At 39.5% G+C, this 14,803-nt stretch overlaps 1 protein-coding gene across 5 annotated transcripts in view; it reads left to right on the forward strand.

Annotated features, from left to right (window-relative positions):
* The window catches only part of SLF2 (SMC5-SMC6 complex localization factor 2), a 41,260-nt gene extending 31,279 nt beyond the window's left edge, over nt 1–9,981 (forward strand). For all 5 annotated transcript variants that reach the window (XM_019952771.2, XM_019952770.2, XM_019952773.2 and 2 more), the window contains exons 17-20: nt 345–422; nt 2,631–2,717; nt 4,623–4,691; nt 6,713–9,981. In XM_019952771.2, coding sequence (XP_019808330.1) covers nt 345–422; nt 2,631–2,717; nt 4,623–4,691; nt 6,713–6,748 — 270 coding nt within the window. In that variant the 3' untranslated portion in view covers nt 6,749–9,981. The remainder of the gene's footprint in view (nt 1–344; nt 423–2,630; nt 2,718–4,622; nt 4,692–6,712) is intronic.
* The last annotated feature ends 4,822 nt before the right edge of the window (nt 9,982–14,803 follow it).

The raw sequence follows: 14,803 nt of genomic DNA on the forward strand, positions 1-14,803 counted from the left end.
ATTGTAGCATAGTTATATGGTGAATGATATTTTTGTTTATTGCTGTCATAAAAATCCTTCAGTTAACTTGAAGATTGAAATAAAAGGATTGTTGGTAATTTAATACTGTGAGTATTTTTCATAGCCCTTTACTAGGGCAGTCATGAGGTGGTAAAAGGAATGAACTTGAATTAGAAATCAGAAACCTGGGATAAATGCTTGACTTTTGCTTACTTACCAGTCCAGTTAACTTTAGCAAATCCAGTCCTTCCTGGGCAACTTCCCTAATGTTTGTTTAAACTGGGATGACATGTACTCTAGCTAATTTCATCCATGGGTGTTGACTTTATTCATTTCTCTACCAGGCATATTACCTGACCTACATTCTTCTTCATTTAATCGGTGAGGTTAGTTGTTCTCACTCCTTTTCTTCTGGACAACGGGTAGGTATTTTTTCATCCTTTTTATTTTTAATAAATGTCACTATTGATGGAATAATGATCATTTTTTATATAGGAGAAAATATAATAACTTATCAAATTCACTTTGGATTCACTGTCGAAATAACTGTACACTGGAAAGGGAGAAGTGATGGTAACCTTGCAGCCTTCTTTTGTTGTTGTCTGCACTGAGTCTTCATTGCTGTGCAGGCTTTCTCCAGTTGCAGCAAGCAGGAGCTACTCTCTCATTGGAGTGTGTGGGCTTCTCATTGCGGTGACTTCTCTTGTTACGGGGCACAGGCCCTAGGGTATGTGGGCTTCATAGTTGCAACTTGCAGGCTCCATAGTTAGGGCACACAGTCTCTATAGAATGTGTGGGCTTTAGTAGTTGTGGTTCATAGGCTGAGTTGCCCCATGGCATGTGGAATGTTCCTGGGCCAACCTGCGTCCCCAGTATTGGCAGGCGGATTCTTAACTGCTGGACCACCAGGGAAGTCCAAACTCAACATTTTTTTTTTTCTTGCCTTGCTATACGACTTGCAGAATCTTAGTTCCTCAACCAGGGATTCTAGCCATATTGTTGACAATTATTCGTCTAGAGATGTTTGTTCTGTTTATTGGAGTGGAACTTAACCGTGATAACTTGGCAGTAGTGTAATACATTAATATCAAAATCACCAAATACTAAATGAGCTAGCTCTTAGCTCCATTCTTCCCATCTCTGCTCCCACTCCATTTCCTTTTTTCTTTAAAAATAATGTTTGCCTTCAAAATTAAACTGATGGTAAGTCAGGCTACTCGAGATCTACATTCCTAAATTATCTCCTCATGTTAAGATTTTCATTTTGAATTAGTTTATTCTTCCAGTACTATCATGTTCCTTATTTGTGGGGAAAATTCTTGTTTAATACTCCCATGTTTCACACTTTAGGTAATCCAACCCCTGTTTAAAATTTTGTATCTCCTTAGACATGATCAAAAAGGACACAAGACTGCTTCCTGTGTTTTTATAAACACTGTTGTGCATAGAACTGTGTTTGCTTTCCTGATTGGAACCTAATATAATCATCTGTGGGGCTTCCCTAGTGGCCCTAGTGGTAAAGAACGTGCCTGCCAATGCAGGAGACAGAAGAGACATGGGTTCCATCCCAGGATCAGGAATATCCCCTGGAGGAGGGCAGAGCAACCCACTCCAGTATCTTGCCTGGAGAATCCCATGAACAGACGAGCCTGGCAAGCTACAGTCCATAGGATCGCAAAGAGTTGGACGCAACTGAAGCAGCTTAGCATGCATGCAGTCATCTATCTGTTCTTATATATGGTCTTTAAATTTTTTAATTATTTTTTCTGATTAGAAAACAATTATTACGTTAAAACTCAATTACTATAAAACCATGTAAGGTAGAAAGTGAAAGACTTTATAATCCAGTGCCCTCCTGTAAATTTCTCCATAATTTATGGATATCCTAACATAATTACTTTTTTAAAAATGCTGTCATGCTATTCACATTATTTGCAAATTGTCTTTTCTCCTCCACTGTAAATTACTTAGCACTTCTGTGTAATTAAACTATAGTATTCCAAAATCTTTACTGATGAACATTCCTGTTTCTGTGATTACACACAATACTAACATGAACCTTTGGAAGCATTTCTATAGGGTAAATTCCTAGAAGTAGAAATGCTGAATCAAAATTTATAAAGTTTTCAAATTTTAATTATTGTAAAATGATTATTATCATATTTCCCTCCTCAAAAATGTCCGTTTACATTCTCACCTTAGTATGTATACGAGTGTGACTCTTTGGAAGTGTATACTTCTAAAACTTAGGCCACTTAATTTTTCAAAGAACTATTAGTAAACATTGTTTTGTTCATAGAGAAAATAGGTCAGCTGTTACTTGAATATTTCATTAGAGATCGTGTTAACAGAAGGACTTACATTTCTGGGCACTACATCATAGTCTGAACTCTGGGGCTAGTTTTCATTAATGTGTCTTAATGCAAAAAGCTAGCAATAAGCTGTAACTGATTATTGCAGCAGTCACTACATTTTACTCATATGACTGCTTCTGTGTTGGACAGTTAGTATCAGAAATTGCTAAGGTAGATTTTTTTTTAAATGATTGTCAGTTCTAGCTACATAATCTCTTCTTTGCTCATTTGTAATGCTTTAAAATTGTTTTCATCCTTTGTATTTGTTTTACACAGAAACATTTTGTGCACCTCTGTGGGGCTTTGGAAAAGCACGTTAAGTGTGATATTAGGGAAGATGCAAGACTGTTTTATAGAACCAAGGTAAGTATGCCTTTTTCCTAATAGTTTCATTGTTTGTTTATCCTTGGCTTTGTTAATATTTGAGTAAGAGAAGCCTATAAGCCTCTTTTTTAAGAACATATAGCATTAGAAATAAGACTTTCTCGTTTAATAACAAATTAGGTTCGTCTAAGTACTTCTAGCTAGATTGAAAGTGAAAGGGAAAAATCTCAAAGCAAAACATTTAAGACAAGAAGCTGAAAAGAAAAGCTGAATATAAGAATATGGAGTTAGGAAAGCAACTTTAGTATTAATAAAACAATTTGACAATTTTTCCTGAAACATAAACACCACTATTTTTAAAACATTTTCTTCTAAGGATTTTTTTTTTTATTCTTAATCATCCTTTAGCTTTTGCAGTGTAGGGGTGATTCTTTCTTGCCATTTGTTTAGATAGTCTTAAGTGAGATTTCAGGTTTGTAATTAGCTATAAAGTCATTTCAACAATGCCTATGTAGATTTAGTATCTGTATTTGTTTAATAGATGTAAGTTAAATACCAAAAGGAGCAACTAACAAAATTGTATTAGATTGTGGATTTTCAAATGCAGGTAGGAGATAGCTCTTTGGCTTAGAGTGAAAACCAGTTTCAGAAACACATTCTTTTGAACATCGACTAGTTACTGGCCCGTAGAACTTGGTGGTGGTGGCTACTGCTGACAGACATGCTACAGGGGACCACCCCCAAGTTGTTTGTTTCTTAAAGTCAAGAGGCTGGGTGTAGACTGGTGCCAGGGCTCCTCTTACTTAGAGTGGAGAGTGACACGGAGATCTATGGAAATTGCTTCGGGGGCGGTCCTGCTGAAGTGAATGAATTGCATGCCTCTCCACAAGCCTCTAGTAGAAAAGGTGCTGATTGTTTTGGAGAAACTGAATCTGCCAAACTGTAAATGGAGAAAAAAGCAGACCTTACAGTTTACTTTATAAACTTAAAGCAACTCTAAAATTCCTCACCCTTTTAAAATATTTTGCTGGGACTTCCCTGGCAGTCCAGTGGTTAAGACTCCACACTTCCACTTCAGGGGGCACGAGGTCAATCCCTTGTCGGAAAACTGAGATCCCACATACTGCATGGCACAGCCCAAAATAGACATACATAAATATATACAAATATTTTGTCAGGCTGTTATGTCCAAGAACTAATTGAGAATCCTCTAGTGTGGTAGGAAAGTTTGAGTTTCATACAAAGACTTACTAGAGCTCCAAATGTAGGAATGCATCAGGTATTTATATGTAAAGAGGATTCTTTGTGCAGTCTACCTTCAGCCACAGATTCTTTCCAAACTATCTCAGCTTCCTGCTCTTGAGTGAGTCATTATTTATCACTTTCTTTGTTTTTGAGGCAGAGATAGCAGTAGGGTTTTCTCTGGTGCAGGGACTTGGCACCGCTAACCCCCCCACATTGTTTACGAGTCATCTATACTTTGCAGAATCCTAGAGAGACTTAACACTCAATTGAAAAGGAACAAATAACAACCCTCTTTTGTGACCTTGAATCAAATAGAACTTGAAAGGCAAGGAACAACCAAAGCCTTGGGTCCTGTAAGAGTGGAAAGCCTACTCTTCAGCTTTCCTGTTGGGTGTTCAGAAGCCAGCGAGTTGAAAATAGGTGTCTTAAAGGCAGAAAATTTGTTTTTTTGGATGATCTTTAGTTAACTAATGTGAAAATGGAGTCCTAAGCATTCAGTATCTTAGACATAATGATGAAGAACGGTCTTAGTTAATCACTGTGACTTGAAAACCCCTCTAGAAGTTGAGGAGTTTCTTCTTTCTTGATAGATACTACATTGAGTTGTTGGGGGTGGGTCTGTCACAATTATCAGGTCTTTTGTGTCAAGTCTTAAATTGTTTTGATCTGATCTCTTTTCCCCTTCTTTGTATTTTTAAGGTAAAAGACTTGGTTGCCAGGATACATGGAAAATGGCAGGAAATAATACAGAACTGTCGGCCTACTCAGGTGTCATTTTATTAAACAGTTTTATTTGTTCTCAGTTTGTTGTTGTTCAGTCAGTCGTTTCTGACTCTTTGCAACCCCATGGACTGCAGCACACCAGGCTTCCGTGTCCATCACCATTTCCCAGAGTTTGCTCAAACTTAATGTCCATTTAGTCGGTGATGCCATCCAACCATCTCATCCTCTGTTGTCCCCTTCTCCTCCTGCCTTCAATCTTTCCCAGCATCTGGTTCTTTTCCATGAGTTGGCTCTTTGCATCAAGTGGCCAAAGTATTGGAGCTTCAGCTTCAGCATCAGTCCTTCCAGTGAATATTCAGAATTGATTTCCTTTGGGATTGACTGGTTTGATGATGTTATTTCTTCATACTCTTCTAAAAAGACATGACAAATACTTACTTCTAGATATGTTAAGATAAACTGAAAATTCCAATATACTCCTTTATGTATGTTTTTAAAATTTTTGTTTGTTCTTATATTCATTAATTTATTTTCAAAGGTGGTTGACCCAATTTTAAAATGTTACATTGCATCCAATGGTGTTTATTTCATGTGGAGTATTTCTTAATATCTTTATTGAGATAAAATTCACATGTCATACATTTCACCCAATTAAAGTATACAGTGTTTTTTTTAGTATATGCACAGTTCAATCATCACCACAGTTTAGTACATCTATCAGTCCAAAAAGTGACACTCATACCCATTAGCAGTCACTCCTCATTCCCCAAGCACCTGCACTCCCATCCCCACTCCCTGCAAGCCCTAGGCTACCACTAATCCACTTTCTGTCTAAGTAGGTTTGCCTATTCTTTATATTTCATACAAATGGAATCATATATGATGTAGTCTTTTATGACTGGCTTCTTTTACATAACATAATGTTAAGTTAATGCATGTTTGGCATGTTGTATATCCTTTGTATTGCCAAATAATATTCCACTATATGCATATATCATATTTTATATATCTACTTAGTAGATTTATATATTTACTTTTATATATCTGCTTATTATGAATTGTTTCCACTTCCTGGCTGTTGTGAATACTGCTTCCGTGAACATTTGTGTATAGGTAAAGTGGCTGCACTGTTTTACATTCCCACCAGAATGTTTGAGGTTTCCAGTTTTTTCACATTCTCGCCAACATTTGTTATTATCTGTTTTTCAGATATAGACATAGGGACAAGGAATGTCATTGTGATTTTAATTTGCATTTCCCCGATGCTGAGCATCTTTTTATGTGTTTGTTGGCCATTCATACATTTTCTTTGAAGAAGTCTCTATTCAAATCCTTTGTCCATTTTTTAACTGTGAGAATTCTCCATATGTTCTAAATATAAATTCCCCCATGAGGTACATAATTTGCCAGTATTTTCTTCCATTCTCTGTGTTGTCTTTCATTGTTTTGATGATGTTATTCAAAGAAGTTTTTCATTATGATGAAGTCCAGTTTTGTTTTTTTTTTTCTTTTGTCACTTAGGGTTTTGGTATTATATCTAAGGATACTTTCCATAAGAAGGGCATTGTTTAAACACTTGCTATTAAGTTTACCATCCTGTTAATTTACAGACCAACTACAGTAATAAATGGATTGTATCAAAGTAACAGGAACACAGAAGTCTTCGAGAAATATTATGTTAATGTTTTGTTGTTCTTGTTTTAGTTACTAATCTCCATAGACTTCTTTTAGGCCAGCCTTTTTTGCTGATGTAGCATTAAAACAAAAAAATTTAATACCAAAACTGTTAATCAGCTTAACGTTTTCATTAATCTTTCTAAATACATCCCTCCACCTGTGTGTGTTGCTGAGGAAAACATCTTGTACTAATTTATACTTAAATTGTTAGACTATAAAATGTGAAACTTGAATCTGATTACGATAAATTATCAGAGAAATGTACTATGTCAACATTTTATTAATTTCATTATCAAAGCCCATTGTCTGGTGATTAGTGGTTTTATATGGATTAATTCATAATCTGATTTTCCTTTATCCTGTTTTTTTCCTTCCCTTTCCTTTTCTAGGGGCAACTTCATGACTTTTGGGTACCAGATTCTTAACAGGAGTTGCAGCAAAAAAATTATGAACTAAGAGAAATTCAATAAGAGCCTTTCCTAAAGGAATACTACAGAATCCAATGGAAAGCTAAGAACATGTGCAGCAGACGTGCTACTTGAGTATCTAGAATGAAGCTGGTAATGAAGAAATTGCCATTTCTGAAGCAGATATGAAATATAATCTGATTAATTACAGCAACTGGCCTTTTAAAAGAGAAGAATTCCTTGAGAGGGGAGAGGTAGAAGCAGCTGACAGTTGCATATCTAACCTTCCCCTGTTTACTCTTGTTAAATTGTAAGCCTGTTATCTTTTTTTTTTTTTTGGATTATATTTGCAGCACTTGGATAATCACAGGAAGTATGTAAGAAAGGGCTTGGACCAACTTGAAAAGCTGGACCTGGAAACCAAGATCAAGTTCCAGTTTGATTTAATTTTCCTTTTTAGTTATTTTATGACTCAAAGGGGAAAGCTTAAAACTGAGTTTAATAATTGAAAGGATAAATCTTTTCTGTTACTCTTGTAAAACCACTGGGGTGTTTTAATCCATGCATTTTTCTTCACTATTCAAGATTATAAATCTGTTGGGTTTTTAAAATACATTTAAACAAACAGTTGAGAAACAGAAGTTTGGTACCTTGTCAGATCCCCTTAAGGGGAAGAGTTTAAGCTATAAAATAGTGGCTTTGTTTTTATTCCAAAACATACATCTGCTGTTTGTTTTGGATTTATTTTACATGCATTTATATATTTTTTAATACTGGTTAAATCTTAGCATCTTGGCTAAATCTTAGAATTCTGGCCCTTCGTAGCCATATTACAGAAGTCTGTATTGTAAAAGCTAAAGGTCTGAACAGGTTTCCAAAAACTTTTACTTTCATGAGGATATAACCTTAGCAGAGACCTGAATAACATTTATTCTTTGGTACGCTATGCACGCGTGTGTATGTATGTATGTATGTGCGTGCTTGTATTTTAAATTTGTTGCACTTGAAAACCACAGCTGCTCTAAATTCTTAAACACTGGAAAGCCATCCTTTGGTTTCAATGGTGGAGGGTTAGGAGAAATGCACATGCTAGTCTTAGCCCAGGGCCCTTTTGAAGCCTTCGGTAGTAATAGACTCTTACTAGCTAACTGAAGAATTCTTTTGTTGACTGAGTGTCCCTTTAGGAGGGTTGGTTTCCTGAAAGATGATGCCAGCTTTGTGTTTCTTTCTTTCAATATTGACTTGGATGACACTGCTCTCCTGAGCACTCTGTTGCCTCCAGTTGTGGGAGAAGGATGAAGGGGAAGGGATTTGGACTTGATGTTTATAGTTTGAGAGAGGAGAAAATAAATTTTGAAAAATAGCTTTCTACCTCTAATTGAGGCTTAGCAGTAAAAAGCATTTTATCTTAAATTTTCATTTAAAATAGTAACTTTTGAGCCCATGTCAAACATTGAGCAGTTAGAGATTTTATAGGGAAGACTAAGTTAATCTAGTCCCTAAGAACCCTGACTGAATGAGGCTTCAAGAGTCAGACCAACAAAAGTTTTATTCTGTGTTGCGTTTACTGGTAAGAATATTATCTTGATACTACCTCTCAAGGGTATTGTTAGAAAATGCCACTTATGGTTAATGAGATAGATACAAAGAGTTATATTGACAGAAGCTTGAAACTCTGGCATCTATCTGCCCAACAGTGGGGGCTTTCACTCTCTGTAATTTAATATTTTGTAGATATACATTATTTGTGTGTAATTTTATAAGTGTTCATATTTTTCTCATTTTGCATTGTGTAAAGTGTACAATATCTCAAAGTATAAAATACTGCTTATATTGCTTGTAATTACAGTGTGTAAATATTTTCTAATCGTGTACATTGAAAGGGGGAACGAGTGGGTTATTCAGGTGTTTTTTTTTTAAAGTGACCCTTTTGTATTGCAGTTTCAGCAGATAACTGCTCATCAAATTTAAAACCACTTTGATACGTTTTATTTAGGAGTTCCAATAAGAAAAGTCTCTATTTTTAATTGTCTCTCTCCATTGGAAAAAAAGTTCATCTGTCCCTTTAAAATAAATGGCCAAACATCAATTTGAACCGTTATATTTATGGCTTGGTAGATATCCTTAGTCTCCAGGTCATATTCCAACAGTATTTTCATTGGGGCTCTCAGAAATTTTTGTGAGTCTTTAGCACAAGTAGCCCATGGTTTTTCTCCGAAATCAAGTATTATCCTTCACCCTCTGAGTCCCCATGCTTTGTCTCCCTCCTGCTGCTGTTGTCCTGTGAATGGGATGGTAGTGGGGGGGGAATATGTTTGTTGCACAGAGAATGTCAGGTCACTTTTTGGACTTGGCAAACAAAGCTTGCACTGAGTGGTGGTGTGTTTGGCAATATTACTGTGTCAAAAATCACCTTGTCTAATTTTCTGGATCTGTATGTCAAACTTATTGCCCTTATTGCAAGCTGAAAATTAAGGTACTTGCAAGTGTTTATGCTTTTGTGTGTAACTGTTTGCCTTATCTAAACTGCTTTTCTTGTTATCCTAAAGTATAATTCTGTTGGTTATATCATGTTAAGTGAAGAGGCTTTCCATGCACAAAATGCATCTATGTAGCAGTAAAGTCATATTTGTACATTTTCTGTTTCTCTCCTGATGGCAGTGGTGCCTTTGTCACCTTTTAGAAGGTTGGCATTTTGTTTTTGTTTTTAAATACAAGTAACAGCTTGCTTTTGACTTCACAAAAATCTCCCCGGACGTAGAAGAAAATGGTGCGTTGTCATCCTGGCTCAGTTGGAGTATTTGCATTTTTATTTCTGTCAAAATAAGTATAGTTGGTGGGGATGGGCCAGTAATAATGTGTGGAGTCTTTAAACCAAGAGTAATTTTGAAATTAAAAATTGAAGAGGTGACCCATTAGCAAGTGACTGAGTTGGAGAATTAGAGGAGGACCGTTCTGGCTTGTCTCTTTAGAAGGCACGTTGGAGTACAGGTGGCTTGGGCGTGTAGCGTGTGATCTGCGGCTATTTCTTACTCATCAACAGTGTCGGTGCACCTCATTATGTGTGCATTTGTTTTCCCTGGGCAGTCCTGTGAGCCAGGTAATCCACCAGCTTTTAGGAAGTTTACAGGTAAATGCAGATTTCCTTTTTCTTCCCTTTTTTTTTTTTTAAACAGATTTTATACTACGTCTTGTTTAAAGTCCTATGAATGTATGTGTCTGCTATTAAAATGGCTTTTTCTCAGTTTGAACACGTGTTTGGTAATATTTGTTTGGGAGTGGGGATGGTTAAGTATCTGGGACGTCCTGTTTCTTCCCTTGCCCCACCTAGTTTTTAAACCTATTTTTTCCTCTTGGATTGGATTCTTCAGTCAGTTTTTTAGTTTGATATTTCCCCTTTCTGGAAAGGAACCATGTTGAGCCCATAGTTGTACACAGTTCACTGTTACATACCCAGTTAATAATTTGCTGTATACTCTGCCATTGGAAATGTGATCACCTCTTTCTTACATCACCTCATTCAGTACAAGCATTCAACAGCTGTATTACTACTGCATGTCAGGCACTGTTTTTAAGATTCAGTGGTGAACAACACAAAGATCTCTCATGAAACTTACCTTCTGAAATCCAGGTGAAGGTATTTTCTTTTATTAGGCAAATAGGACTGGAAAAGAATACCTTTGGCCTGGCTTCCTTTTTCTGGAGCTCAGGGCAAAAAAAGGGGAAGCCATGCAGAGTAGAGGCAGAACTTAGGACCACCTCCAACCTGCCAGGCAGATATATAGCTCTGGATATGCCAGCTGAGGGCTTCCCTTGTGGCTCAGCTGGTAAAGAATCCACCTGCAGTACAGGAGACCTAGGTTTGATCCCTGGGTTAGGAAGATCTCCTGGAGAAGGGAAAGGCTACCCACTCCAGTATTCTGGCCATGGGGTCGCAAAGAATCAGACACGACTGAGCAACTTTCACTTTAACTTTTTTCGTGCCAGCCGAAGGGAGACATAGGCTGAGCCGACCTCACAGGAGAAACTGTTCTCCCAAGCTCACAGAAGGACTAGGCATGATTGCCAGAGGCCTCGGGTTCCAGAACCATGCCAGTATTTCCTTCTCTCTTCTGATGGGCTGATTAAGAGGAAACTGACCACCTGTCAAACCAGTTGATCCTAAAGAAAATCAGTCCTGAATATTCATTGGAAAGACTGAGGCTGAAGCTGAAACTCCCAATACTTTGGCCACCTGATGCGAAGAACTGACTCATTGGAAAAGACACGGATGCTGGGAAAGATTGAAGGTGAAAGGAGAAGGGGACAACAGAGGATGAGATTGTTGGATAGCATCACCAACTCATTGGACATGAGTTTGAGTAAGCTTTGGGAGTTAGTGATGGACAGGGAAGCCTGGTATGCCGCAGTCCATGGGGTCGCAAAGAGTTGGATACGACTGAACTGAACTGACCATCTGTGAGCACTTTTCTCCAGCTGGGGTGGGGAGCCACAGCATAGGCAAAAACAGAGACACTGCCTCAAGTACTTAACTGGGAGGCAGGCAGCACAGCCTTGCCCAAGATAAGCGCCTTGACCTTGACCTTAGTCCTGACCTCAGATCCCAGATTCACAATATCAGCCATGTGATCTTTGGCAAGTTACTTTTCTGAGCTTGAGTTTCTTCATCTGTTAGTGTCTACCTCAGGATTAGTGAGCGCTAAGTAAGCTAGTGGAGTGAAAAGTGCTTAGCCAAGTGTCTAGCATAAAGCAAGAACTTCAATAAATGATAGCTGTTATTATTTAGTTTTAATCTGAGGCTTTTCTCAGATGATAATTAAATTTGATCTTAGTATTTTGGGGTTCACTGTCGTCTGAGCAAACCATATCTCTTAAAATTACAGTGTATGTGTTCTCTATTCTGATACAGGGAGCTCCAGAAGCTGCTCTGTCCTGCTTTGTCCCTGCTGGCAAAAAATTGTGATTTTCCCCCTCCCCCTAAACTCAGCATGCTAAAGCTGAGGACGGGGTGGTGGGTGATGATTTTCCATCCTATGTGGACATGTCCTGATAACTCCCTTTTCCTTGCTAACCATTCGCCAGGCTGGAATCAAGAGAGGGCAAACCAGAAGGCCCAGCTTCGGGTTTGACTCCCAGGACGACCGGCTGGAAGGAAAAGCAACAGGCAAAACAGGCTCCTGAGGCACTGGAATAGTGAGACTACATTGTTACACTGGTGACAGTGTCTGCTGAAGAAGCGCCAGAGCTGTATGCACATACAAAATAAAGGTCACGCCACCTCAAGGGAGAGTGCTGGCAAACTAGAGGTGGAGATGGCAAGACAGGAACAGAAGTGCTGCCACAGGGAACAGAGAAGCAGGACAACTTGACTAGGCCAGAGTTGTCTTAGGGAACCTGTGCTCAAGTTTCAGGCTTTCATACCTTCACCCAGGACCCCTGCTACAGTGAGTAACTTGGTCTGTGCAAATCCTGGAGCCAAACACTGGTGTATAGGTGGCTGAGGACAACCAGCACTGGCCTCTGCCACTTATTTACAGCCGAGTTGGGGAGAATAACCTAGCAACAACAAGACCCACATTTGTGTTCTGTGTGAACTACACTAGAATCTTTTTCAAGTGGGGTCCTCTCATAGCCACCCTATGAAGCTATGAAGGAAGCTATGAAGCTGCCAGGGTAGTGACTTAAAGGGTAAGAATCCGCACAAAGAATGACCTTCTTGTGTCCCCAGATTCAGATTCATGGCTAAGTTGAGGTTAATTTCTTGGTTTGATTTCTTGTCTCTCCCATTGTCACTATCCCCTCATTCATATTTTATCAACTTGATTTGCAGAGAGGAGTACTATCAATCAAAAGGGCTTCCTATAGAAAGTTCCATTAATTCCTGTCACACATTAAGTTCAGAGATTGGGAGGTTCAGAGATTGAAGTGGGAGGACAGCAGAGAGAAATGGATTTGGTCTGAATCTATATTATCAGAGAGAGTGAAGTAACTGCCCAGCTACAGTTTAGCAAGTTCCATGCTAGAATTCAGCATTGTGATTTATACATTCTGTTTATTTGAAAATGTGTAAGATTCTGAGTCATCAGAGCACCTTAGAGGAGAAAGGCTTGCCTCATGTAGAGTGTAGGTGAGTTAAATGCTGAACTGACCACCAAACCATGTTGGCCTACTTGCCACCACCTGAGGTACCTAAATCAGCACTGAGTTCTATGTGAACATGAGGAGCTATGTCCCTTAGCCCCCTGGGCCCCTGCCCTTTAATTTCTCTGCTGTCTTTACCATAAGGTGGTAGTCTTCCTGCCCTCCCTCCGCTATCCCCAGCCCACTTTCCCACAAGGACTGCAGATTTACTTTTCATAGCTATGTGTCTCCTGGTCTTCCCAGCTTGCACTTACTCAATCCATCAGCTCTTTCAAGATTTTTTTCTGTGTTCTTTTCTGAATTACTTGCTGACTTTTCCCTTCTTTTTCCTACTAGGAACCATCTTACCAAATGAAACTCACTTTTCTCTTTCATGCCCCTTCCCTTCTGCCCACTCCCCCAACACTCATCTGTGCACAAGCTTGCATATTTCTGCCTTTGCTCAGACAATTCTTTAGGTTTACGCTGCTTCTCTCTTCTCTACCTTTGCTCAGACAGGTCTCCACCCTGCTTCCCTCTTCTCAGGCTTTTCCAGTCCTGATTTCAAGGCAAGTCACTTAACGCCTTAGAGCCTGTTTTCCCATCTAATAAATAGGCCTGATAATCCATCAGGGTGGAATGAAACTACAAGGAAAAATATTCAGTTGGACACTCTTTGTAAAAGTTTGTGTACACTTTAATTTTTGGCTGCACCACGAGGCTTACAGAATCTTAATTCCCCAACTGGGGATTGAATCTGTGCCCCGCTGCAGTAGAAGTGCAAAGTCCTACCCACTGGACTGCCAGGGAATTCCCTGTGTACACTTGAATGTAAACATTTCTTCCCAGCTACCTCCCCTTCCACATACACACACATCCTATTTACGGAGTGCTGGGGGTGGTGGAAGTGGGACGTGGGCCCTGCTGTCTAGCGACATGCAGTCTCACAGCCGCACAAACTACAGACTGTATGTGATGAAGTGCCAAACTGAGCTTTGGGGAATTCTGAGAAAAGGGATGACATGTCTTTTCCAGGGTCCCTTCAGTTAAATAATGACAGCTACTTCAATCTTGTTGACCCTCTGTTAGGCCAGTGCCCATCTGCCTGTTCCCCTACTCCCTGCTCCTCCAGAGTTCAGATTCCTAGGCACATGTGAGGCTCAGTTACCTATGACCCTGTGGCTCTCATCATTTTGGTCTTATTCTTAGACCATATCAGTACTGTCACAAATGAGAGAGGGAGGATCAGACCAGGTTGTGGCTAGAGCTCAGGTCTGATTTTAAACCCTAGAGGGAGATTTAATAGGTGTTGGGAAGGAAGCATGACCCGAGTTGAGGGGAAATTGCGGGGCCAGGGTGCATGGGAGGACTACCCTAGTTGAATACGGAGCTGGAGAGTTGATTCTTAGGAGGCTTCTTAGATTGCTTCTGGGTAAGGTGATCAAGTCTAGAAAGGGAGGGATATTTGCTCGCCTAGGAGGAGCTCACTGTAAGATCTGGAGTAAGAATGATATTCAACATGAACTGGAAGGGAACACAGGTGTCTGAGTGACCCAGTCCCTGAGGAGGTAGACCCCAGTTACATCTAAGAGTTGGTCTGAGTGGACAAGTGCAAATGTTTGTGGCTTCTTTAATCAGAAAAACAGCATTTGTCTTTTATGCACTTCCGGTCAAATTTTTATTCATCCCTTCAAGACTGACCCCCTCAGACCTCAAGCTGAAAGAGCAGGCGGCTGGAGACACTTGAGCTAGGAATCAAGACCCTCATCTGGGTTGAGAGCTGCCCCAGCACTTGGTGTCCACCTACTCTGCCCCTCCGCCCTAGGCAGAGAGCAGAAGCAGGTAGCAGGAGCGCAAAAAGTGAGCTCCGCTTTAGAGGACTGGCCAGAGGGTCTTCGGAGAGTTGCCAGAGGACAGGTGTGCACATACCCCGGAGAAAGCAAGCCCAAGGGG

The sequence above is a fragment of the Bos indicus genome, chromosome 26 (genome assembly GCF_029378745.1).
Source record: "Bos indicus isolate NIAB-ARS_2022 breed Sahiwal x Tharparkar chromosome 26, NIAB-ARS_B.indTharparkar_mat_pri_1.0, whole genome shotgun sequence".
NCBI lineage: Eukaryota > Metazoa > Chordata > Mammalia > Artiodactyla > Bovidae > Bos > Bos indicus.